The 25421-nt window shown below is 40.9% G+C and overlaps 1 protein-coding gene across 3 annotated transcripts in view; it reads right to left on the minus strand.

Moving 5' to 3' along the window:
• Positions 1-25421, minus strand: part of Large1 (LARGE xylosyl- and glucuronyltransferase 1) — a 510741-nt gene that overhangs the window by 331923 nt on the left and 153397 nt on the right. For all 3 annotated transcript variants that reach the window (XM_041663357.1, XM_041663358.1, XM_041663359.1), the window contains one exon: positions 23544-23731. In XM_041663357.1, the coding sequence (XP_041519291.1) occupies positions 23544-23649 (106 nt within the window). In that variant the 5' untranslated portion in view covers positions 23650-23731. The remainder of the gene's footprint in view (positions 1-23543; positions 23732-25421) is intronic.

Genomic DNA, 25421 nt, shown 5'->3' on the forward strand with positions numbered 1-25421 from the left:
AGTAATTCTAGACAGAAAAAAAAAAAGAGTTAAGCATGGCTTATTGATAGCAGCATTTTCTCAGATGGGCTCTGCTTGCTAGAGGCAAGCAAGCACTCTCATTTAAGAGAGGCTTCCTAACTCAGCTTTAGCTACAAAACCCTGCAACTCCTTAAGAGACCCTGCCAAGAAACACTTAAATAGTGTTGATAAAAAGCTGACCATATGCTTTTTGGTTTTTGCCTGTAGCAGGAAAAAAGCTGCACCGTTTTAAAATGTTGGCTTTCTGGGTCATCCTGTCAGGGCAAACTCTTTCAGGCAGGTGGTCCTACTACGGAGCATTTGAGTGTTGTTTGTGAGCACACTGCTGCAGCTTGCTTGTTGGCAAGGACCTTAAAATGCCATAGAGTTGTGGCAATAAATGTGGCTACCATGAGCCTGAAATTTCAGAAAGCTAAGAAATGTACCAGATCTAGCTGTCAAAGCCATGGCTATAATCCTACCCATACTGTTTAGCAAATTAAATACTCATGTGGTTAGAAAAAGAGAGATATACAAAGACGAAGGAAACCTCTAAATAGTTACAGTGTGTTAAAAATATATGTAGGCTTGAAAAAAAAGGTTAAAGTCCTTAAAATAAAAAAGAAAGAGAGTAGTTGGGTGTGGTGATACACACCTTTAATCCCAATGCTTGACAGATCTCTGTGAGGTCAAGGTGTGGTAGCACACACCATTAATCCCACCACTGGGGAGACAGAGACAGGTGGATCTCTGTGAGTTCAAGGATAGCCTGGTCAACAGAGTGAGTTCAAGGACAGCCTGGTCAACAGAGTGAGTTCCAGGACAAAGATATACAGAAACCATGCCTCAAAAAGCCAAAAATTAAAAATAAAAGAAATAGAGTTTAAAATAAAGCCACATAAAGGTGGAAAACACACAGAGAATCTTGATACTGTATGTTATTATGCTATCTTTGAATTGCTTGAATGCTGAGGAAGGAGCAACAGCTGCTAAAGTATATTTGTTTACAAAGGCTGCTAAATTAATCCAAGATAGGTATTTTGAAAACACCTTGACTTCAAAATTAAAGTCAAAAGGTATGTTACTTTAGAGAAGAGATTTTGCTTTTGTTTCCACAGGAAATGAGAGGCTGTGGATTCATTCTGAGTTAAGAAAACTCAGGTTTGATCATGGAAGACCACGTGAGAAATCTCCGGTAGGAAAGATGGCCCAGATGTCTGAGTTCTACATCCAGAACAGATAAGACTGCTGCCTGAGATGATCAAGACTCACAGGATACTCCAGTGAGGACTTGATTATAATTCTAAATTTTCTTTACGTTCACATAAGATTATCAGCACCCCCAACCAGCTGGAAGTAGCCTGGAATACTACGCCCACATTCCCCAAAAATGGACTTTGGATATTTTCCTTTTTTTAAAGAGGGGGAAATGGTTAATATAAGTTATAAAAGCTAATACAAAGCCTGAGCTAATGTGCCAATCAGTTTATAATTTATATGGAGACCTCTGTGTGATTTTCTTTGGGGCTAAACAGCTGTGGGACCTGGTGGGAGGACAGAAACACCCAACAAGCAGGCCTTCATGTTATAGAACACCAAAGAGATTGAACCATAAAAAAGTCCTCTTGTCACATAATACAAAAATACTAAAAGCTGCAAGAAAAAAAAAGTAAGTAACATATAAGGACATACCTATCAGAATTATACTCAACTTCTCATTGAAGACCCTAAAAGTCAAAAGAGCCTGGAGGGATGGCCTACAGACTTCTATGATACCAACCCAGCAAATTCTATGTTTCCAACCCAGGCTACTTCCAAACCCAGCAAAACTTTCAAATGTTATACAATGAAAAAGAAGACATTCCATGGTAAAGTCAAATTTAAACAAAATCTATCTACAGACACAGACCTACAGAACGTACTAGAAGGAAAATTTCAACCCAAGGAGGTTAACTACACATACAAAAAGAAAGACAATAAATAATCTCATATCATATCAGCAAAACCAAAAGAAGAGAAACACACACAATATACACACACATAGCACACACAACAACAAAATAACAGGAATAAACAATCATTGAACACCAATTCTCTCAATATTAATGGACTTAATGCCCCAATATAAAGACACAGGCTAACAGGATATGAAAACCGGACCCATCCTTCTGTAGCATACAAGAAACACACTTCACCATTAAAGAGACACATTACCTCAGAGTAAAGGGGTGGGAATAGATTTTCTAAGCAGATGAATCTAAGAAACAAGCCAGTATAGCCATATCTATCAAAATAGACTAAAAACCAAAGTAAATCAAAAGAGATAAGGATGGACACTTCACATTCATCAAAGGAAAAAAAATCTACCAAGATGATTTCTCAATTTTAACATCTATGCTCCAAGAACAAGGGCACCCACACTTGCAAAGAAAATACAACTAAATTTTAAATCATGTATCAAACCTCATACATTGATAGTAGGAGACTTTAATACATCATTCTCACCAATGCACAGGTAATGCAGATAAAAACTAAACAGAGAAATACAGGAGTTAACAGAGATTATGGAAAAAATGGACCTAATAGATATCTACAAAACATTTCACCCAAACACAGAAGAATCTTCTTCTCAGCACAGCACAGAACTTTCTCCAAAATTGAACACATACTCAGTCACAGAGATAGTATCAATAAATAGAAGAAAATGGAAGGAAGGAAGGAAGGAAGGAAGGAAGGAAGGAAGGAAGGAAAGGGAAGGAGGGAGGGAAGGAAGGAAAGACTTCCTCAAATTCAATAAAAATGAATGCACAACATACCGAAACTTATAGGACACAATGAAAGCATTGCTAAGAGAAATTTATAGCACTAAGCACCTAAAAAAAATTAGATCTTATACTTGAATGGAGCTCCCTGGGAAGGGAAAATGGAATAGATTTTGGCAGGTGAAGTGGAGGCAGGTGGGAATGGGAGCAAGAAAGTTCAGAAAATGGTGGGGAAGATAGAAGAATAGAGTACTTATAGAAATATAGACAACTGAAATTGGTGGGCATCTGGGGGCGGGCAGGCAATGTAGAAACCTAAACAGTAGAAACTCCCTGGAATCTACATGAGTGACCCTAGTGAAGTCCTCTAGTAAGGAGGATACTGAGTCTGAAGCAATCTTCTGTAGTCAATCAAGGAACCCAGCAGTAAAATTTAGACATCATCCCAGTCACAAAACATTTCATCTACACTATGTCCTGCCTGCAAGGGGTGCTAGAGTAATACTGGTGCAGAACTTGTGGGAGTGGCCAACCAATAAGTGATCCAACTTTAGGCCAATACCATGAGAGGGAAGCCATGCCTAACACTACTTGGATAGCCAGGAATCAGAATCTGGTCAGCCCAGAGACACAGAATAGTATCAAGTATGACTGGGGAAAAAATGTCAGTGAAATGATATTGTTATACTCACAGATCTATCTCCTACCCAACAGTCATCAGAGTCAATGTCCAGCAACTGACAGGATCAAATGCAGAGTCATAATTAAACACTAGGTAAAACCAGAATGCCCAAAGAGGAAGGGGAAGAAAAATTCTAGGAGCCAGGTGAGTCAGAATATCATGAGAACACATGAGCCACAGAATCAACTAAGCAGGACTTATAAGGGCTAACAGAGACTGAACTGACAATCATGGACCCTGTATGGGTCTAGGCTAGGTTCTCTGCATATACATTATGCTTGTATATCTTGGTTTTCTTGTGAGACTCCTAACAGTGGGAATAGGGGGCAACTCTTTTGCCTGCACTTGGGATACTATTCTTGCTACTGGGTTGCCTTGTCCTGCCTTGATAATGAAGGTTTGTACCTAGTCTTATTGTAATATATTATGCCATGCTTAGTTGATATACATTGGAGACCTACTTTATTTTTTAAAGAGAAATGGAGGACGAGTGAATGGGGGATGGAGATAGAAGAAAACTATAATTGGAATGTAATATATATAAAAAATTATTTTTAAAAATTCCACTCCTAGAGAACATTGGATCAGTTCATTTCTCATTCAAGGTGATATAAAGGAAAATTACTAATTGCTCCAACTTCTATGAGTAACAGAGCAATAGAGAGAAACCTGACATCAAAGTGTAGTGAGGTCTAAAATCTAACCCATTTAAGAAGTGGAAGAACCCAGACCAGGCTGTAGAAGACACGATTACTGTAGCAGACAGTTAAATTTTAGCACCCCAATCCCTAACTCTCAAATTTGAACTACTTACTTCCATTTCCCTGTCTGTTAAATGAGAATGTCTCTGGGGCCTGACAAGGCAGCTCTGAGAAACAAAGAAGTTGAGTCAATCCAAGAACCTGATGAAGTTGCTGAGTGTGTTATGTGCATGCATTTATATGTGTGGACCTGCGAATACAGGTAAGCCTGTGAATGGAGGTCAGAGGTTGTTAGCAGATATCTTCCTCAGTCACTATCTGCCTTACTTTTTGAGAAAGGATCTTTCACTGAACCTGGAGCTTAACAATTTGGCTAGTCTAGTCAGTAAGGTCCAAGGATCAACCTATATCTACCTCACTCCGCAGCTCAAAGTAACAGATATATGTCTCCAAACTGAGTCTTTTACATGGGTTGGATGCTGCAGATTCAAACATGGGGTCCTCATGTCCCCATAACAAGTTCTGTACCAACTAAGGCACCTCTTTTTCTTTTCTTTTGTTTCTTTTTTTCTTTTCTTTTCGGTTTTTCAACACAGAGTTTCTCTGTGTAACAATCCTAGCTGTCCTGGGATTAGCTCTTATAGGCCACAATGGCCTTGAACTCACAGAGATCTGCCTGCCTCTGCCTCCCAAGTGCCAGGATTAAAGGCGTGTATCACTACCACCCAACTCCCATTTTAATTTCTGGCACTTTGATAGCTACTGAGTTTCAATTCTGAGCACTAGGCCAGAAAAAGGACCCCAAAATGACCAAGGAAAGTAAGTGGAGATGGTCTTGCACAGCTGTGACTTCCTTGTCTACAAATTTAATCAAAGACTTAAAAAAGTACTGAAAATTGCTATGTACCAAAATACACACTTGAATTTCTCATCATTCTTCCCTAAAAATCATTAATATAGCATTTACCTTATATTAGATACTATTTATGATAAATCACTTGGAGCAGGTACTATGTCATTTCACATAAGAAATGGAACATCAGCACAGGAGGAAGAGCCACTGCGGAATCAATCCCCTGAGAACTGACAGTGGTGGTCACGGCCTGAACACATGGACTCAAGAGTAACAGCCATGACTCACACTAAGTAAAACATGTCAACTGAGTCTTTCAAGGGATCTGGAGAAAGCCCTTAAGAATTATATGAAGTAAGCCAGGCGATGGTGGCACATACCTTTAATCTCAGCACTTGGGAGGCAGAGGTAGTCAAATCTCTATGAATTTGAGGCCAGTATGGTTTACAAGAGTGAGTTCCAGGACAGGCACCAAAGCAACATGGGGAAACCCTGTCTCAAAAAAAAGAAAGAAAGAGAGAAAAAGAAAAAACAGAATTACATAGAGTAAGCCATTAATAGAAAAGTACAACTCATTTATAGGCTGAGAAGTCTATGTGAAGATCACAGTTTTACAGGCAGCAGTGAGGTAAAAAGGCTGAGGCAAACAGGTACTCTATCAGTGCTGACATCTCTGGGATAAGCAGAATGGTATGTAAAACCAGGAGGCTGGATAGGGAGGGGAATCACAATAAGCCACTCAGAATCTTTACTTTATCCAAGTCAAACTTCACCAATTGTCCAGAAAACAGGGAATTCTTAAAGTGAGGCACTTGGTCTAGGACATACAGGGTCCTATGTCAATATTTCTCCCCAGTGCCCAGGATGAGTGGGAGTCAATACACTATGCAAATGTCCCAGGACATTCTCATGTAGCAAATTCAGGAGGCAGAAATCTAGATGACCTCTTTACACAATAGAGGAGGAAATGCTGGCTCAGGCTCCTCTTACCCATGCACAGCAGCAAAAGCCAAAAGCAGGGTACAAAGGAAGAAGCCTTGAATAGAAGAGTAAGGGCAAGGAGGAAAAAGCCAGACACAAGATCTCAGAGCAGCTTGCATATGGTCTGTCCAGCTGCCTGAGCTCACACCACTACTTAATCTCTTCTTTTTAACTACCAGCCTTCCTACAGGAGACAAAACACTCTACTATTCCTTCCACCTGAATGTCTGGCCTTCCATTTCTATCTGGTTCTTCTGACATGCCACCAGTAAGGCATGCTCAGTCCATCCCATTAAAGCAGTATTTCCCACTCCCTCACCTAACTAGGACTTTCATCCTGTCACCTAGCCCACCATCTTGATACCATGCTTTAGTTACCATTGTTGTCTTGTCACCACTCAACACAGCATGGATGTGTTCATGACTTCTGTCCCTCTATCTGTTGGGAGTTAAGTTTCATGAGAAATGGGGACATTCTTGGGTATGAGAGCTCTAGCTCCAGTCCTGCAGTAATGTCTGGTTGTGATTGTTAAACAAATGAAGAACCTTAGAAAATCCAACTCCTAGCTCTGAAACTTAATGGCTGCATTAGAAATGGATATGCTCCATCACTAATGGGTGGCAAGGAGTGTCCTTTCATATGGACAGGGAAGCCCATACTTAACGGTGCATCACTATATGAACACTATGGTATCAACAGAGCCAACAGGAAGCTTCCAAGCAGGACATCATCTCAAACTCTACTGGCTGTGCTCCACTCAGGTAATCCAGATTATTGTGAAATGAGGCTTTCAGTGCCCTCTGCTGGAACCAAACAGAAAGCAGTCATGCTCTAAAGGCATGACTGAGAAGTCTGAAAAAAGGCATTGGGCATCCCTAGGATTCTTACCTCCAGAGCGGCTTGCCTTATGAGGCAGTGTTGCTTGAGAGCATGGACAGAATATCCAAAGGGCCCACTGAACCTGAAATGATGCTGGGCCAACTCTCTGTGAAGCATGAAGGGGGGCTCTTGTTTCCCATCAAGCAGTGATTAGCACTCCTGATTCTGTAGGTCGAAATTATATCTAAGATAGGTGAAGCATCAGCTGAGGATGTATACTATTTCAAGTGAAACATAGGGACTATAACCAACTATGTCAACCCAGTCACAGCAACATCAAACTTTTTGTCATCTCTAAAGTTCTCACACAGTTGGTCCTTTAAGTACAGTAATTTAATTTTCTCCAAACATGGCTACATACAACTGCTGAAGGGACACTGATGACTACAGTTACAGTGTCTCAGGCCCTCCCTAACCCTCTCCAACATTGTGCTAAGAGGGTCTAAAACTGTACATGAACAGGAATGAATGAAAGAGAGAGCCAGTGTAGTTCTGCCTTTGTTATTAAAGCATAAAGTAGTGGCAGAAATATGGTGAAAAAATGATGACACAGGCTGCTTTGGAGGTGGCTGTAATTAGGTCACAAGAACGCTGATGAGGACACAACACAGAGGGTTCTATTTACTCACAGTGAGTTAAACATTGTGTGGCGAGAACACCATTATTAAACAGAAAAGGAAGCTGGTACCAACTAGAGAATTCTAACAAGCATAGCCCAGAAATCACCTACCAACTCTTGGCACTGGAATGCTGGAAACTGATAGCATAGTATCTAATGACCTAAACTGATTTACATGATCCTGATTTGCACAGACCATACTGGCATACTGGAAACAGTATAAATTATGATAACCTCCCTGAACTGTGCACTGGCCAATCTGGTCTGCATTCCTGAATACAAAACAAATTACATACAGGGAATTGCACACAAAGAAATTCACTCTAATTGAAAAATACTACACACACACAAACACACATAGGCAGCCTTCCTTGCAGCCCATCTCTAGTTACCGTCCACCTTGCTATTCTATGCAGTGTACTCGTTAAGCTATTTTTCATATTCTAGTATACAAAGTAAACTCATTCCCAATCTGTCAATCTCTTCCCCAATACCATGATAGTAGACTCCATGGTACTAAACTTTGCATTCTTTCCTGAAGACTTTCTACCTTCCACAAAAGCACAAGAAGCAAAAACCAAACACAGGCTTGTGAAACACCCACTGGTGCATGGCTGATGGGTTATGTAGGTTTCATAACAACAGTATGGCCACAGAGTGTATTTTCTTTCAGTGGAGAAGAATCCACCTAAAAATATGAGCACTTTGTGCATTGTCACCCTGGAAAAAGTATCACTAATCCAAACTCAGGTATGGCTGCCCAGCTGGAGCACATTTCCCTCAACCATGTAAAAGTCCTTGTATGATTTTCAAAGGTCTCAGCTGTTCAGGGTGCAGGCCAGCCTGGGTGGTTCCTAATATCTTTCTCTGCTTTTAATTGTATGAATCCATGGAAGAAATAAAATGCAAAGTTCATTAAAGAAATAATTGAATTTTCTGCTTCTGCTGCCTTATAATAATCCTGCTAGCCAAAGAATGAAGTTTGCCTTTTACCCAAAACAGCCTTTTATGGCATGTCCCGTCTGTCTGGTCTTTGTCTGAAACTCAACAGTGATGACTTTGAAATGGCATCTCCCAGTTGCTTCTATGTTTTTAAGTTCTTGAGAAACTGGGGCATAGAGAATCTTTTCAGACAAGGTCAAAGTACTCTCTACACATTTGGAAGTAGCCTTGGACAACAGTTCAACCAGTCCTGGGCCTCATTATCTTCCTCTACAAAGTGTGAAAATGGTTGCAGAATAAATAAGATATTTCATGGAATGCCGATCGTCTAGTACCAGATACAGAGTAAGTCAAAAGTCAGAACCTAACTGGGGCAGGCAAGGTCAACAAGAGGCATAACCAGATACCAAAAGCTCTTTTACCTCCATTCTGTCTTACATAAAATAAGAGTTAGGGGTAATACAGAAAATGAGAAGGAAAGAGATGTTCACAAGCGAGAACCTTCAAACACCCTCCAATAGACAGGTACCACTCCACCCCAGCTGATGGCTGCAACCACACCATTGGGGTACAGGTTTGCTAGCTATTTCCATTTTTGTTGTTGTTCCTGTTTGGGTAAAAGGAATGCCACACATCATGGTTTTATTAGCAATTTATCAACAATTAACCATTAGCAAGAGTTTTTTAAAAAATGATAAAAACAGTGGAAAGGTCAAACTACTATTGACCACATTCAGGCATACTATGTTTCACGAGCCAGAGATGGTTAAGGGTGCTGTCATTCTGATGACGTTGCAGCACAGTGAACTTTCTTCTCTAGTTTTCATATCTTCCTCAGTAAGAATTTTCTTTCTTTTCCAGGCAGATACGTGTTTACTGACTTATGCAGATGGTGGCATGCATTAACAAATACAGTTTCATATCAGGCAATAATATTGCTCTAATAGTAACGGAAAGAATCTCACTGCTGGTAGGAAAACTGGTCTCATTTCAAATTGATGAGAGCACTCATTCAGTAGCAAAACTTTAAGAAGAAATTTCAGATCTGGAAGTCAACCGTGTGATCAAATCCTCAGAGTGTGCATGGTTAAAGCAGTAGTGTTAAACATCAGTCCTCACACAAAAGTTTCCTACTTACAAAGCTTTTGAATTTCAAAGTTAAACAGAGACACAGATTCATAAATCTCAAAGGTTAATAAAATCCCTCTCAACTTGAAGGATAAAAATCGTATAAAAGTGCTTTAAATTCAACTATGTAATTAACTATCTAGATTTATATAAGGGTCTGTGGTGTGTGTGTGAGAGAGTGAGGGAGAAGGAGGGAAGGAGGGAGGGAGGGAGGGAGGGAGGGAGGGAGGGAGAGAGAGAGAGAGAGAGAGAAGGGGTTGGAGGTATGCACCTATCTGTGTGGAAGTCAGAAAACAACCTCCTTGTTCTTTCTTCATTTTTCTTCCACCTTTTGAGACAGGTATTTCACTGGTCAGGAACTTAATCAACTCCCTGTCTAGGGAGCTCTGCCAGTCTGACTCCCTTCTCAGCATCTCTGGAATCAAACATATGCACCGCCAACAGCTTTTTTAAATTCTGGAGATCCAAAGTCAGATCCTCACACACTTGCCAGACAAGTGCTTTAATGAGTGCTTGATTTGCATAGGTTTTTAAAATAAACAAATTATATACATGGCAAAGTGACTACATTAAATGCAAATACTTAATAAATTATCATAAAGAGGTGCACCTGTATAATTATTACACAAGTGAAAAATCAGACATCTTCTTTGTTACATGCCCCACTGTTAGGATAACCTGTTCCCATAAGACTTAACCACCACAACTGGTTGGCAAGGGTACAGATTAAGCCTTGTTTGGATTGAAACTCTGCACTGTTGGAATTACATAATATTCACAACAAACAATGGCCTTCTTCTAGTCAACACCACAAGTCTTCCATTGCTTTATGGGCTTCCATATACAAACATGTTGCTATTTGTCCATTTTACTACTGCACTGCCATAAATGCCTATTTACAGACATCTTACAATTTCTTACTTGGTACTTCCATGAACAACACTCACATCAGCATCTCAGATAAGGTTTATCCATACATGAATATTGAGAATACTAAAGGGAATGAAGAGATTGATATGATGGGTTATGGGTATGCTTGGCTTTGATTGACAAAGCATTTTTTCCAAAGTAATTACATTAATGGCTGCATTTTGCTTATAATTATCAGAGCTATTCAACCATCAGTAGGCTTCTTGCTAAAACCATCAACTCTTTTTGACAAATTGGGATCTGAAATTATTAAATAAGTTAAAATGCCTGTAAAAGGAACCAACAAATTTCAGAATTTCTAGATCTTTCTTGCCAGAAAAAAACTTGATGCATCATCTCAGATCAAATTTTATGGTAACATGCTGGACAATTCAGATCAACTGAACTTATATACATGTTTATATGTGTGTGTGTGTATATGTATGTATGTGTGTATATATATATATATATATATATATATATATATATATATATATATATATCAAACTCTTCAGGGACACTAAGATATCTTTATAAGGAACTAGATGACAGAACATCCCTTCACATTGTCTTAAAAGAAGATAAGGAATGGAAATAATGGAGCTACTTCCTCCCACCATAGCTAATATCTAACAACCACAACCCATGCATCCATTGCAGGGCCAGTGGATGTTGAGATGAGCTGATTATCATGGGCTGCTTGGGTGGTCAAGTGCAGAGGTAACAATCCTCAGAACAAGAAAAGCCAAAGTGGGGGGGGGGGGGTCACAGGCACAGAAAAGAGGTAGACAGAGCAGAGTCCTGAGAGATGAGGGCGGGTGGCCTAAAGACATAAATTTTATGACTGGGAGCTAAAACAATGACAGTATGTAGCTCCTTAAAGCTAAAAACCTTAGGAGAGGGTTCTTCCTGGGGCCTACACAGGGAACAAGCCATACCCACACCTTGACTTCAGTCTATTAAGAATGCTTTTAGACATCTAGAAAGGTGATTTTATTATTCCACCAAGACCGTGGTGATTTGTTATGGCAGCCATAAGAACCAAAGTGGTGGTGACCTTCTCACAAGTGGAAATATGTCCTAAGACCTCCCAGGCATGCCTGGAACTGTACACAGTAAAACTTGAAGTTATAATGTTTTTCCTATGCATGCATATACTAATTTGGTGATGTTTTTCATCTTAACTCAGCAATCCCCTGACAGTGGTGATTATTGCCTGAATACATGAACTCAAGAGTAAGTAACAGCCATGACTCACACTAAGTAAAACAAGTCAACTGAGTCTTTCAAGGGCTCTGAAGAGAGCCCTAAAGAATTATATAGAGTAAGCCAAGCGATGGTGGCACACACTTTAATCTCAGCACTCGGGAGGCAGAGGTAGGCAGATCTCTGTGAGTTTGAGACCAGTCTGGTCTACAAGAGCGAGTGCCAGGACAGGCACCATCTTAACTCAACATGTCTGGGTAATCAGTCACACTTGAGCAAGCTCTCATCTACACTGCCCTGCCCCACAGCCAATGTTTTATAACTTAAAAACTCTAGTTCTTATTCTAACTCTGCAACATGATCAGATGTCAGGACCTGATGGAGGAAGGTCATTGGTTAAATAAAAAGAAACTGCTTGGCCCTCATTGGTTAGAAGATAGGTGGGAGGAGTAAACAGAACAAAACGCTGGGAGGAAGAGAAAGTGAGCTCAGACTCCACAGCTCTCCTCTCGGGAGCAGTCGCCTCAGAGAGATGCCATGCTCCCAGCTCCCAGGCAGATGCATGCAATGAAGTTCCGACCCAGGATGGACATAGGCTAGAATCTTCCCGGTAAGCGCACCTAGGGGCGCTACACAGATGATTAGAAATGGGCTAAATTAATAAGTGAGAATTAGCCTAGAAGAGGCTAGATAGAAATGGGCCAAGCAGTGATTAAATGAATACAGTTTGTGTGTTGTTATTTCGGGCATAAGCTAGCCAGGCAGCCGGGGTGCTGGGGACGCAGCCCCGCCGCTCCTATTACTACAAGGACTCTTTGCCTTTCTGTTGAGATTCAATGGGATGACTGTCAAATACATTCAGCTGAGAGACGTTTGCTTCAAAAAGAATAAAAGAAGCACCCAACAGAGGCTTGAGGAATGCAAAGTATGAGTGCAGGCTGAAATCAGCTCAGAAATTAATATCCTCCACTTGCTCACAACACTGGTTATAAAAGACCTGAACTTTACATGCTCTAGAGATGGTGCGGGACAATTGTCTGTATTCTGTCAATCATGTTTTAAATAAACGCTGATTGGCCAGGCAGGAAGTATAGGCGTGTCAACCAGACAGAAAGTAGAGGCGGGGCAATGAGAACAGGAGAATTTGAGGAAGGAAGAAACCCATTCCTCCAGTCCTGCCCTAACCACCAAAGAAGCAGGATGTGACCTACCCTGCTGAAAAAGGTACTGAGCCATGTGACTAACATAGATAAGAATAATGGCTTAATATGAGCTACAAGAGCTAATAAGAAACTTAAGAGAATGGGCCGATCAGTTTATCATTAATATAGTCCTCTGTGTGATTTTCTTTGGGATTTACAGGCTGTGGGAACTGGGCAGGACAGAAACCCCAACAAGCAGGCCCCCATGTTACATAGAGACATAAGCCTTCAAGCAATACCCACAATCCTCCCTTGTCTTGCATCTATGGCCAAGGGAAGCATATGCACTGAGCTGGTTACAAGTTTTCATAGGCAGCAGGCCCCCATGTTACATAGAGACATATGCCTTCAAGCAATACCCACAATCCTCCCTTGTCTTGCGTCTATGGCCAAGAAAAGCATATGCACTGAGCTGGTTACAGGTTATCATAGGCAGCAAATGTGAACATCATGATAAATGACTTAAAGTATACATCCTCCACATCTTGGCAACTCACCAAGAGCTGAATACCTGCCCCAGGGGTGCAGAAAATTAAAACTATACTGCAGGAAGGTTTATAGCTAGTAATTATCCGCCTACTAGAGAGTGGCCTCATAGACGATTTGCATGGACAAAGTGCGTCCAGCCATTCTCTCCTCCCCTTGGTCCCCATTTTGCTGGTTCAGTTTGTTTTGGATCTCATCTTCATCCATCATTCAAGCAGAGAATCCTGATTTTGTAAGTTTTACCCCTTAATAAATGACTGTCTATTTCTTAGTTCTGAGCTAGTTTGGGATTCCTTTTTTGAGCGTCCAATCTCTCAACAATCAAAACTACAACTGCAAATAAAATCAACCAGGCCAACAAGGAAACATGGGTCTGGGCAGAAGTAACAGAATGATCTAAATTCAAATGAAAGTTACCTATGCATAAGTGCTCAAGTCGAAGAGTCAGTATCACCACCACAATGAAAAAGAGGCTGTAGAGTTGTGGCCATGGGTCTCAGCATCATAGAAGTTCACAGCACCAATAACTAGGAGCTCCTATCCCTCTCATCAGGCAAAGAAATATGCACAAAATCCATTCTAATTCAGGGAGGAAGGTCAGGAGTTCAGTGGCATCACTAACTACATGGCAAATTGTTAGTTGGCCTCAGGTTCATGAGACCTTGCCTCAAACAAACAAAGAAACAAACAAACAAACAAAAACCCTGCAGTAAATGTGTGGAAGAAAGAACCCTTCTCATTAAAAAAAAAAAAAAACAATTATTAAAGACTCAAAGAGTTAACATTGGGTTGGCCTTTCCTACAAGAAACTCAGGCACACAATTGCAGAGATATAAGAGCAGCAAATGTCACTTGCTATATGTTGGTCACAGCATCTCCACATAGGATCAGGGAGAAATGGCAGAAAGCATGGGCACAAAAGGTGTTGTATTAGAAGAAATCTAAGGGCAAAGAACTACATACAAGGCAGAAAGAACAAAGTGAAATTTAAGAAACAAAATAGTGCCGGTCAGTAAGAGTGTACACCTTTAATCCCAGCACTCTGGAGTTCTCTGACTTGGAGGCTAGCCTGATCTACAAAAGCTAATTCCAGGATAGGCTCCAAAGCTACAGAGAAACCCTGTCTCAAAAAACTGGGAAAAAAAGAGGAAAGAAACAAAGTAGTTTTCCCAGGGAGGTCAATGAGGCAGCAAAACCCAAGTGAACACAAACATGGTACATTTCAGAGGAAGAGAAGGGACAGCATAAGCACTATAATCACAGTGAGGGCTCAGAAGTTCATCCAGGAGACAGTGGTGAGATCTGCCACACTCAGGGTGATGTGGGAGTGTCATATATCAATCTGTTGATTTCATTGGTTAAGTAATAAACTGCTTGGGCTGATAGCTTAGAACATAGGTGGGTGGAGTAAACAGAACAGAATGTTGGGAGGAAGAGGCAGTGAGGTAAGACACCTCAGACAGAGAAGCCATGCTCCGCTCTCCCAGACAGACGCAATGAAGCTCCGACCCAGAATGGACATAGGCTAGAATCTTCCCGGTAAGCGCACCTTGAGGTGCAACACAGATGATTAGAAATGGGCTAGTTAAGGCGCAAGAGTTAGGGGAGAAGAGGCTAGATAGAAATGGGCCAAGCAGTATTTAAAAGAATACAGTTTCCGTGTAATTATTTAGGGGCATAAGCTAGCCATGTAGGCGGGTAGGGTGCTGGGGATGCAGCCCCGCCGCTCATATTACTACATCAGGGAATGGGGAAGGAGAGGGGTCACATGTATTCATTCATACCTTCACTTAGCAGACATTTGAACACCAACGTTGAATAACAATTCTTCTCCTGATACCATCACAGGTGCTAGAAGTCAGCAATAACAACACATGATGAGAAAAAGGAAAAAAAGAAAAAGAAAAAAACAAAAAACAAGGAGTAAGAAGGGGAAGCAGAGTCAGTAATGGATTTTCATGAGTACTGAGGCTGAGATCCAAGGATCTTAGTCAGCTGGACTGAGAAGGCAAAGAGAGGATGGCAGGACCAAAAGTGTCTCTGAGGAAGGAGCAGAACCCACAGATGACACCACAGGCCAGGTTCTAAGAGAGTCCAGGGTGGCCATACAGAGATGTGAAGATACCAGGAGGCAGTCCAGGGAGATAAGAGTAGAGTGGTGCCCTGGGGTAGCTCTGAGTACTCTTGGGAAGGAAAAAAGAAACACAAAGGGTAACATGAAACAAGGGGCCAAAGTCAGGGTGTGACATCTTCTGAGGGAATTAGTGGGAAGGGAAGAGTGACTAGGTCAAAGAATAAGACAAAAGAGGCAAGGGTTGGAGACGCTTGCTCACAGGGTAAAGAATGAAATGATGATTAGCAGTGTGAAATAATAAGTTGAATTAAGAACTCAAGGTTAAAATAATCAAAGAAAACACCCCCAGGTACCATCTTCCTAATGAGCTCCCTTGGCCCTCTTCAAAGGGCTCTAGCAATGAAGAAATCCATGCATGGTGATCTAATGTTTAGAACTGGCATTCTTACTGTTATGAGTCAGATCTTGATTTCATAAAGTTTATGTACTGATCCTGTTTCCATCCTTAGAAGCATATGATTGTAAAAGCAGATCCCTTTCCATTTATAGCTCTTTCTAATTAGGGAAGACTCTAGTTGCTTCCAATTCAGTTATGTCAGATTTCCAATATCATATGCTAGTAATATGCTGTATGTAGAATTTTAGTATGCCAACCACTGGGCTTCCTTTTAACAATTTTATTTCATGTTAAGTAGACTAAAGCTAAGAGAAGGGAAATACTCCTTCCAAGGAGTCAGCTATGCCTGCCTAAGCTGACTTCACAGTCTGGAATGCCTGATTCTGCTCACTGCTCTAGTTGTCTCATAGTTGGCACTACAGGTAATCAACTAACTAATCAGACTGCCAAACCTGAGTTAGCATCAAGAGTATCAGCAGCTAGGCAGATTCTGGGTTTGCTCTCAAGCAGACCCACTGAAATTAACCAGAGCTGGAAAATAAGAAAGTACACTGAAAACATGAATCATACTTCCACAAAATCCAGCAGCAATGCTCTGTTATTTATGGCACCAACTACGACGCAGTCAAAACCTTAAAGCTGTCAATCAGTGAAGTGTACGGAGCACTATGATGATTAACAATTGAGAGAGGACCATATCTGCAGCAACATACAGTGTACATGACAAAGAGATGACTTTTGACTCCTGGTGGTCACAAAGCCTCCTCTGCAGTCTATAGATCTTGGAGTCAGGGCATGGAGGTCATCCTAGATGATTACCACTATATCTCAGGACAATAAACTTCTGCTTCCACATCTCTTCCAGGGGAATTTCATACCCTTTCTGGACAGCTCATTTCAGCAAGGCATAGAGCAACCTTCATTATGAGGGACTCAACATCTAACTTCTGGCCATATCCCTGATCAAAACCAGGGGCCATTGAAACTTTTTATTTCATGTCCCAGTGATAGCCCTGAATGTTTGCTGAAACTGATCTTGTGCATGCTGAGCATCTGTGTCTCCAGGGTAAACATACCAATTCTTTCTACTACCTCTTATGTAACCAACTTGAGCTGGCAGTGATGTTCACCAATGTCTTGCTAAGCATGCCGACTCGTCTCTAGATCATTCTTATAGTATACAGCCAATAAATAAATAAATAAATAAATGCTACAGGCCAACTAGTGCTTGGGATGTGACTTTGCCATTCTGCCTACACATTTTTGCTCCTGTGCTCATGTCACCTTGCACTCAACAATGTAGTTTGTGACTCAGACACTTGAGTTTATTCTTACATTCTATGCTGATGACAGGTATAGCACTCACACTCCAATCTGGGGATGTTGTTCTAAATATTGCCTTTACTCTCACATTTCTCATAATTTTCTCAACAGTTTGGTAAGATCAGTACATTGATGACTCCAGGCATTCCGTCAGTTATGTGGTTGAACCAGGTATTTTTTTTTCTTTTTTTTTTAAATTTATTTATTTATTAAAGATTTCTGCCTCCTCCCCTCCACCGCCTCCCATTTCCCTCCCCCTCCCCCTATTAAGTCCCCCTCCCTCATCAGCCCGAAGAGTAATCAGGGTTCCCTGCCCTGTGGGAAGTCCAAGGACCACCCACCTCCATCCAGGTCTAGTAAGGTGAGCATCCAAACTGCCTAGGCTCCCACAAAGCCAGTACATGCAGTAGGATCAAAAACCCATTGCCATTGTTCTTGAGGTCTCAGTAGTCCTCAGTGTCCACTATGTTCAGCGAGTCCAGTTTTATCCCAGACTTTTTCAGACCCAGGCCAGCTGGCATTGGTGAGTTCCCGATAGAACATCCCCATTGTCTCAGTGTGTGGGTGCACCCCTCGTGGTCCTGAGTTCCTTGCTCGTGCTCTCTCTCCTTCTGCTCCTGATTTGGACCTTGAGATTTCAGTCCGGTGCTCCCATGTAGGTCTCTGTCTCTGTCTCCTTTCATCGCCTGATGAAGGTTAATATTCAGAAGGATGCCTATATGTTTTTCTTTGGGTTCACCTTCTTATTTAGCTTCTCTAGGATCGCGAATTATAGGTTCAATGTCCTTTATTTATGGCTAGAAACCAAATATGAGTGAGTTCATCCCATGTTCCTCTTTTTGGGTCTGGCTTACCTCTCTCAGGATAGTGTTTTGTATTTCCATCCATTTGTATGCAAAATTCAAGAAGTCCTTGTTTTTTACTGCTGAGTAGTACTCTAATATGTATATATTCCATACTTTCTTCATCCATTCTTCCATTGAAAGATATCGAGGTTGTTTCCAGGTTCTGGCTATTACAAACAATGCGGCTATGAACATAGTTAAGCATATACTTTTGTTGTATGATAGGGCATCTCTTGGGTATATTCCCAAGAGTGGTATTGCTGGGTCCAGGGGTAGGTTGATCCCGAATTTCCTGAGAAACCGCCACACTGCTTTCCAAAGTGGTTGCACAAGTTTGCGTTCCCAGCAGCAATGGATGAGTGTACCCCTTTCTCCACAACCTCTCCAGCAGAGGCTATCGTTGGTGTTTTTTATTTTAGCCATTCTGACAGGTGTAAGATGGTATCTTAAAGTTGTCTTGATTTGCATTTCCCTGATCGCTAAGGAAGTTGAGCATGACCTTAAGTGTCTTTTGGCCATTTGAAGTTCTTCTGTTGAGAATTCTCTGTTCAGCTCAGTGCCCCATTTTATAATTGGGTTGATTAGCCTTTTAGGGTCTAGTTTCTTGAGTTCTTTATATATTTTGAAGATCAGACCTTTGTCAGTTGCGGGGTTGGTGAAGATCTTCTCCCAGTCAGTAGGTTGCCTTTTTGCCTTAGTGACAGTGCCCTTTGATTTACAGAAGCTTCTCAGTCTCAGGAGGTCCCATTTATTCAATGAGGCCCTTAATGTCTGTGCTGCTGGGGTTATACGTAGGAAGTGGTCTCCTGTGCCCATGTGCTGTAGAGTACTTCCCACTTCTATCAGGTTCAGTGTGTTCAGACTGATATTGAGGTCTTTAATCCATTTGGACTTGAGTTTTCTGCATGGTGATAGATATGGATCTATTTTCATTTTTCTACAGTGACATCCAGTTTTACCAGCACCATTTGTTGAAGATGCTCTCTTTTTTCCACTGTATACTTTTAGCTCCTTTATCGAAAATCAGGTGTTCATAGGTTTGTGGGTTGAAGTCAGGGTCTTCTATTCGATTCCATTCGTCGACTTCTCTGTTTTTATGACAATACCAAGCTGTTTTCAATACTGTAGCTCTGTAATAGAGTTTGAAGTCAGGGATGGTAATGCCTCCAGACAATCCTTTATTGAATAAGATTGTTTTGGCTATCCTGGGTTTTTTGTTTCTCCATATAAAGTTGATTATTGTCTTCTCCAGATCTGTGAAGAATTTTGATGGGATTTTGATGGGGATTGCATTGAATCTATAGATTGCTTTTGGTAGAATTGCCATTTTTACTATGTTGATCCTCCCAATCCAAGAGCAAAGGAGATCCTTCCATTTTCTGGTGTCCTCTTCAATTTCTTTTTTCAAAGACTTAAAGTTCTTGTCAAATAGATCTTTCACTTCCTTGGTCAGAGTTACCCCAAGATATTTTATGCTATTTGTGGCTATCGTGAAAGCCTCTCTGCTTACTTATCCTTAATGTTTAGGAAGGCAACTGATTTTTTGGAGTTGATCTTGTATCCTGCCACATTACTAAAGCTGTTTATCAGCTGTGAAAGTTCTTTGGTGGAGTTTTTGGGGTTGCTTATGTACACTATCATATCATCTGCAAATAACGAAAGCTTAAGTTCTTCCTTTCCAAAACGAATCCCCTTGATCCCCTTATGTTGTCTTATTGCTATTGCTAGAACTTCAAGTACTATATTGAAGAGGTATGGAGAGAGTGGACATCCTTGTCATTGAACCAGGTATTTTTATTCTTCATGCCAAATCATAAATACAGCTACAAGCTCCCCACAAACTAGATCTCCTTTTTGTCATTAGGGAATGTTTTCCTTACCAGCTTGCACCCAGAAAAAAAAAATATGTATTACAAGGGATCAAGGGTAATAACTATAAAGTGCCAAATTACTCCCTAGCCTCTGAGTACAGTAGCGGTAACCACACATAATCTATTCAGAGGCAATGCTCTAGAATTAGGAAGAGAGGAATGAGATGCAAGCTGCAAATACCTTCCATGTAGGAAACACTATCTAGAGAGAATACAATACAGAAAAGACAACCAAGGAAATGAGGGAAGATCTAGGAACACAAACAACATCTGAGCAATCTGACCCAACCCTTCCTTCAGCCTAGACTGGCTTTAACTTTCTTGTATTAACCACTTGTATTACTTACTTTTCTTGTTGCTGTGGCCACTTGACAAAAACAACATAAAGAACGAAGAGGTTAACACGGCTCAGTTTACTAGCTTCATTATAGCAGGAAAGTCATGGTGGCAGTTTAAGGCAGCTCGCCACATTACATAGCAGCAAGCAGAAAAATATGAACACTCATACTCAGCTTGCTTTCTCCTTTTCATTCATTCCAGGATCCCAGGTCCTAGAATGGTGCCACCCACATGAAGAGTGGGTCATCCAACCAAAATTAAACCAGTGTAGGAACTCCCTTACAGACCAGAGATTTGTGAAGAAGTTTCTCCCCTAGGTGATTCTTGAACTGATCAAGTTGGTGAGCATTAAACCATTTCATTAATAAATACACCCCCAAATCTGTTCAGACTAATTTGTACCACTGAACAAGAATCACAGTTCTATAGCAATGTTTCCCCAGTGTTAGACCTTGCAAGCCACAATATCAACTTGGTCAAAAAGGCATATGAGAACACAACTGAATAGCAGTTAAAGCCCAGACTCATGAGTAGAAAGGGTACTGAGAAAAAAATGACTGTTGAGTGGACAGCATTACATAGGACACACATATCATCGCCCCACTACCACCCACACCCACACCCACACACGGCACAGGGAACGTCATGGAGGAGGGATTGCAAAGAATATAACAACTAAAGAATAAAGAGAAGGGCCATGATCAACAGTCTTATGGGCATGACATGCCCATGACACTTATAAACTCATAACAGCTACAATTGCTTATAGAGAGTCCACACAAGACTGACTCAGTAAATTCACTCATAGATAAGGGAATTACAGACTGCTGCTAACGGCAGATGAAAGCTACTAGAGAAGTAAAAAATTCATTGTTGGCACTGATGCTCCCTTCACTGTGTTACTCATGCTCAATGGAGAGAAATGCACCCATATTCAAGATAGCTCTAGTTAAACTCAATACATTATTAAGCAAAAACAAAAGACACTAAAGTTGGATGGAGACTTGGAAAGAGCATATGGGGGTTGGTGGGCATGAGTGACAGTCAGGGAGGGTGGAGGGATGAATGTATCTATGATGAATTATATGCATGTATAAAACCAACAAAAATAAATTATTTTTTAAAATTGAAACAAAATTAATTCTACAACATTACTAAATAAAGATTATGTGGCATTTAGTACAATTCCTTGCCAAAATCCAATATCCCCCCCCCCGGCCCCCATGGTATCAGGAAAAAAATCTTAAGCTTTTAAATCTAAGCTGGTCTCTATCCTGACTGGCATAGAGGACTAGGGCAAGTGAACAAAACTTTTATCCTGTGTTCTTCCCACCTTTACAACAAGGCCATTCACTGTGCTATAATCACCGTCTAAAAAAACAGTCTGCAATGTCTGACACACAGAAATGGCAACAATGCCCGTTGTTTATATTGTCAATATCACCATTGTCTTCTTAAATTGTTATGCTAACTGTAAAAAATACTTTCACTAATTCTTTTGAAAATTTCATGCATATGTATATATATGCATACACATACGCACACCTTATCGTGATCATCTGCATCTGAACTCTCCCTTCCATTCCTTCTAGATTATTATGCTAATATTACTAGCTGTTTTCCTATATCGCCAAAAGCCTACTTTCCCTTTGATTATTATTTTTCTTCTATTTGGTTTGCAATGCTATGCTTTACTATGCTTTGATGTGGTGTACTGTGATGGGCTGCGTTCTGCTCTGCTGTGGTTTGTGGTAAGGTCTGATTTTGTAAAGGTGTAATTATGTTAAGCCATGCTAGGCTGAAAAGCAAAACTCACTCTGCCTCAGCCTCTAGAGTGTTGACGCTTTAGGCACAGTCACCATGCCAAGTCATATTTTCACATCTGGAACTGAGTTAGCCCTGGGGGCCTCTGCCTCTTTCACAGGGCATCTCTCACATTGACTCAGTTGAAAAACTTTCCTCCTAGCTTTGCCAGGATCACCATCAACTCACCAATTTCCCTCTGACCCATCTGCAGAAAGGAGTCCCTCACTGCCAGAGTACAATTTAATCTATTAAACTGTTGACGTGAAATCTCTCATGAGGCAAGGGATGTAACTAAGAGGAAGGGAACAATGACAGGAGTGTGACGCTGGGTTCCTGTCACCTCCATTCTGGGATGGACACAAATGGCTCCACTGTGAAAGACAAATGATAATTCTTCCAGAGGACCCAAGATCAGTTCCCAGCACCCATATCAAGCAGCTCAGACTGTAACTCCAATTCCAGCAGATCTAACATTTCTGGTCTACTTTTGCAGACATACACACAACTACACACAATTAAAAACAATAACAATAAAACTTTAAATAAAAAACAATCACCTCTGTTCAGCAAATGCATAGCTCTGTCATATTTATATTCAGCCTTGCTAACTCAAGCTCCGAAAGTGGAGCCGAGGACCTAATTAAAAGGTAGCCTTGAGCTGTCAATAAAATTACATACAAAGGAAATATTCATATAGTATAATTTTGTTGAGACAGTCTGTCATGTAAGATCTTTTTCTAATTCAAGTGTGAGAGAAATTAAAATAAAAAGTCTCCACATCTACACCACCCTTGTCTCCCTCCCTCCCTGAAGCAGTGACACAATCACCAACAATCAAGACACATTCAAAGTTGCTGGCTGGAGAAATGGTGAGGTTTGTCTTTCCTGTTCATTTCTGGAGAGTGGCAGCAATAGTCATTCATGTTTATTCAGGGAAGGCAATTCCTTTGCCTCATCCCCAAGCTCTCTTGTCAGTGTGAAGGATCATCTTTCATCCCCAGCCTCAGCCTGACAGTTCCTACAAGACTCTCGCCCAGGACCCTGCCTTTTCTACCATAACACATACACCTGTCTGTCTCCCCCATGAAACAGTGTATGTCTAGATGTATTATCTTTTATTTTCAGCACTAGGATTACTGAGGATGTCAACAAGCAAGAAAATGTTGAGGGTGTAAACAAACAAATGAATCAAGTATCTGGTTTCAGAAAAGCCAAGCCATTTACCAAGGTTCATCTTTCTCCCCTGTGTTTACACAGGGACCATGTGACCAAACAGGCTTTGGACATCTGTCTTCCCACTTCCTGCCACTACAAAAACTTATATTTTAGTTTTAGACTAGTTTTTTCCTTTAACTCCTTTCCTTACTGATTTGCTCCAACTACCCGTGGAGATGTGCCAGATGTCATTTCTCAAGACAGGCAATATTAACCCAATATTTTACCCAAGGAACACTAGGACTTCCAGGACCTTTCTAGGCCTCTAACAGATGGTCGCCCCCCTGCCCCACCTTCCCTTTCACTTGGCTTTTGTTCTTACCTTCAAAGCTCCCAGCAAATAAGTAAATCCAGGTGATGGCTGGGATACAGAGCAGAGTCAAAGAGGCAGCCAAAAATTTCCGTCTCCCTCTGCAAATTCCCAGCATCCTCTCAGAAGTGGCAATTTCTAATTTCAGCACCTTGTCTCTGTCCAAAGCATGAAGTCCTCAGTATCCCTCATAATACTTTCTGGAAGGAAAAATAGAAGAGGAAGAGCTGAATCCCATTATGATGAGCAGACGCAGGCAAAATGAAAGAAAAAATATCCCATAGATCCTAAAAATAGATTCCCAGGGCCATGGCTTCCTTCTCACCTTTCTATCTCAAGAGATGATAAATGATGCTATAGTCTTGTCTTTTAAAACAGAGACACCTAAATAAATAATGAGGTCTTCAAGAAATCTCTCTCTCCCTCCCTCCCCATTCTCTCTCTCACATGCATTTAGATAGCATATATTATAAAAAAAAATACTAAACAGATATGCTATCAAAACTAGGACCTAAGCTGATATCAAAGAATAAAGTGTCCTGAGTGACCAACTAAAGAACATGTTCCCCAAAAAATTTATATGGACCATTGATTAAGGCAAGAAAAAAGTGTTAGTTTAGCCATGTATGGTCAACATGGCAGACAGCTCTTGTGTTCCTAATAGAAAACACCCTGAGAGGCAGCTGAAGCAGAATGAAGAACACACCTAAAGAACAATGGCTTGGTTAGAACACAACATAGCCTGTTGAAACAGGACTGTGGTCAGAGCAGCTAAAAATATCTCAACTGTGAATCGTCTGCATAGCCCCCTACTCTGGTAGATTCATAAAAACATAGAAACAATGAGAATGAACAAGAGTTAACCAGCTTGAACCATTACAATAAATAATCTTTAAACCAAAACAAAATGGCAGTAATGGGTTAAAAGAAAAGAAAGAAGGTTACCGGGTGATGTTGGTGCAGGCCTTTAATCCCAGCCTTTAATCAGGAGGCAGAGACAGGTGGATCTCTGTGAGTTCGAGGCCAACCTGGTCTACAAGAGCTAGTTCCAGGACAGGCATCAAAGCTACAAAGAAACCCTGTCTTGAGAAAAAACAAAAAACAAAACAAAGATAGTGTAGAGAGCTCATGATAGTCATCTCAATATTTATACACACACACAGAGAGAGAGAGAGAGAGAGAGAGAGAGAGAGAGAGAGAGAGAGAGAGAGAGAGAGACACTCTCTTCCTGCTGACTGCTGATCCAGATGTAGAACTCTCAGCTACCACTCTGGCAACTTGACTGCCTGTGTACAGTCATGCTTCTCACAATGATGATGGTAGACAAAACCAGCTCCAATTAAATACTTTCCAAGAGTTGCTGTGCTCATGACATCCCTTCACAGCAATGGGACACTGACTAAGACAGAAGTTGGTACAGGGTTGGAAGTATTGTTTTGATAGGCCTGATCATGCTTATTTTAGAGGAATGTGGACTTTGGGACTGGTTTAGGAAAACTTTAAGCTGGCCTTAATGGGCCATGCTAATGGAAGCATGAAAGATAGTGCTGCTGAGGGTGATTTGAACTGTGGGAGCTCAGCTCAAGGGGTTTCTCAGAGGAGCATATTAGTATTAGTTTGTGGCCCAGAGACCCATTCTTGTAACATTCTAGCAAAGAATGTGACTGCTTTATGTTCTTGTCAAACAAAAGTGTGCCTGAGGCTAAATTGAAAGTTTGGGATTAATAGCTTTGGCAGAGAAGATTTCAAAACTGCCTGGTATTGACTGTTTTGTGGTTATTAGTGGCCAGTTTTATGCTAATCTATAATGAAAATAAGCAAGCAGAGAATAAAAAAATACATAATGTTTGAGAAAGAAACACCAGAAAAGAAGTTTTTAAGAAAGTCTGA

The sequence above is a fragment of the Microtus oregoni genome, unplaced genomic scaffold (genome assembly GCF_018167655.1).
Source record: "Microtus oregoni isolate MIOR12 unplaced genomic scaffold, Mior012 000014F_ref0000157, whole genome shotgun sequence".
NCBI classification, from domain to species: Eukaryota; Metazoa; Chordata; class Mammalia; order Rodentia; family Cricetidae; genus Microtus; species Microtus oregoni.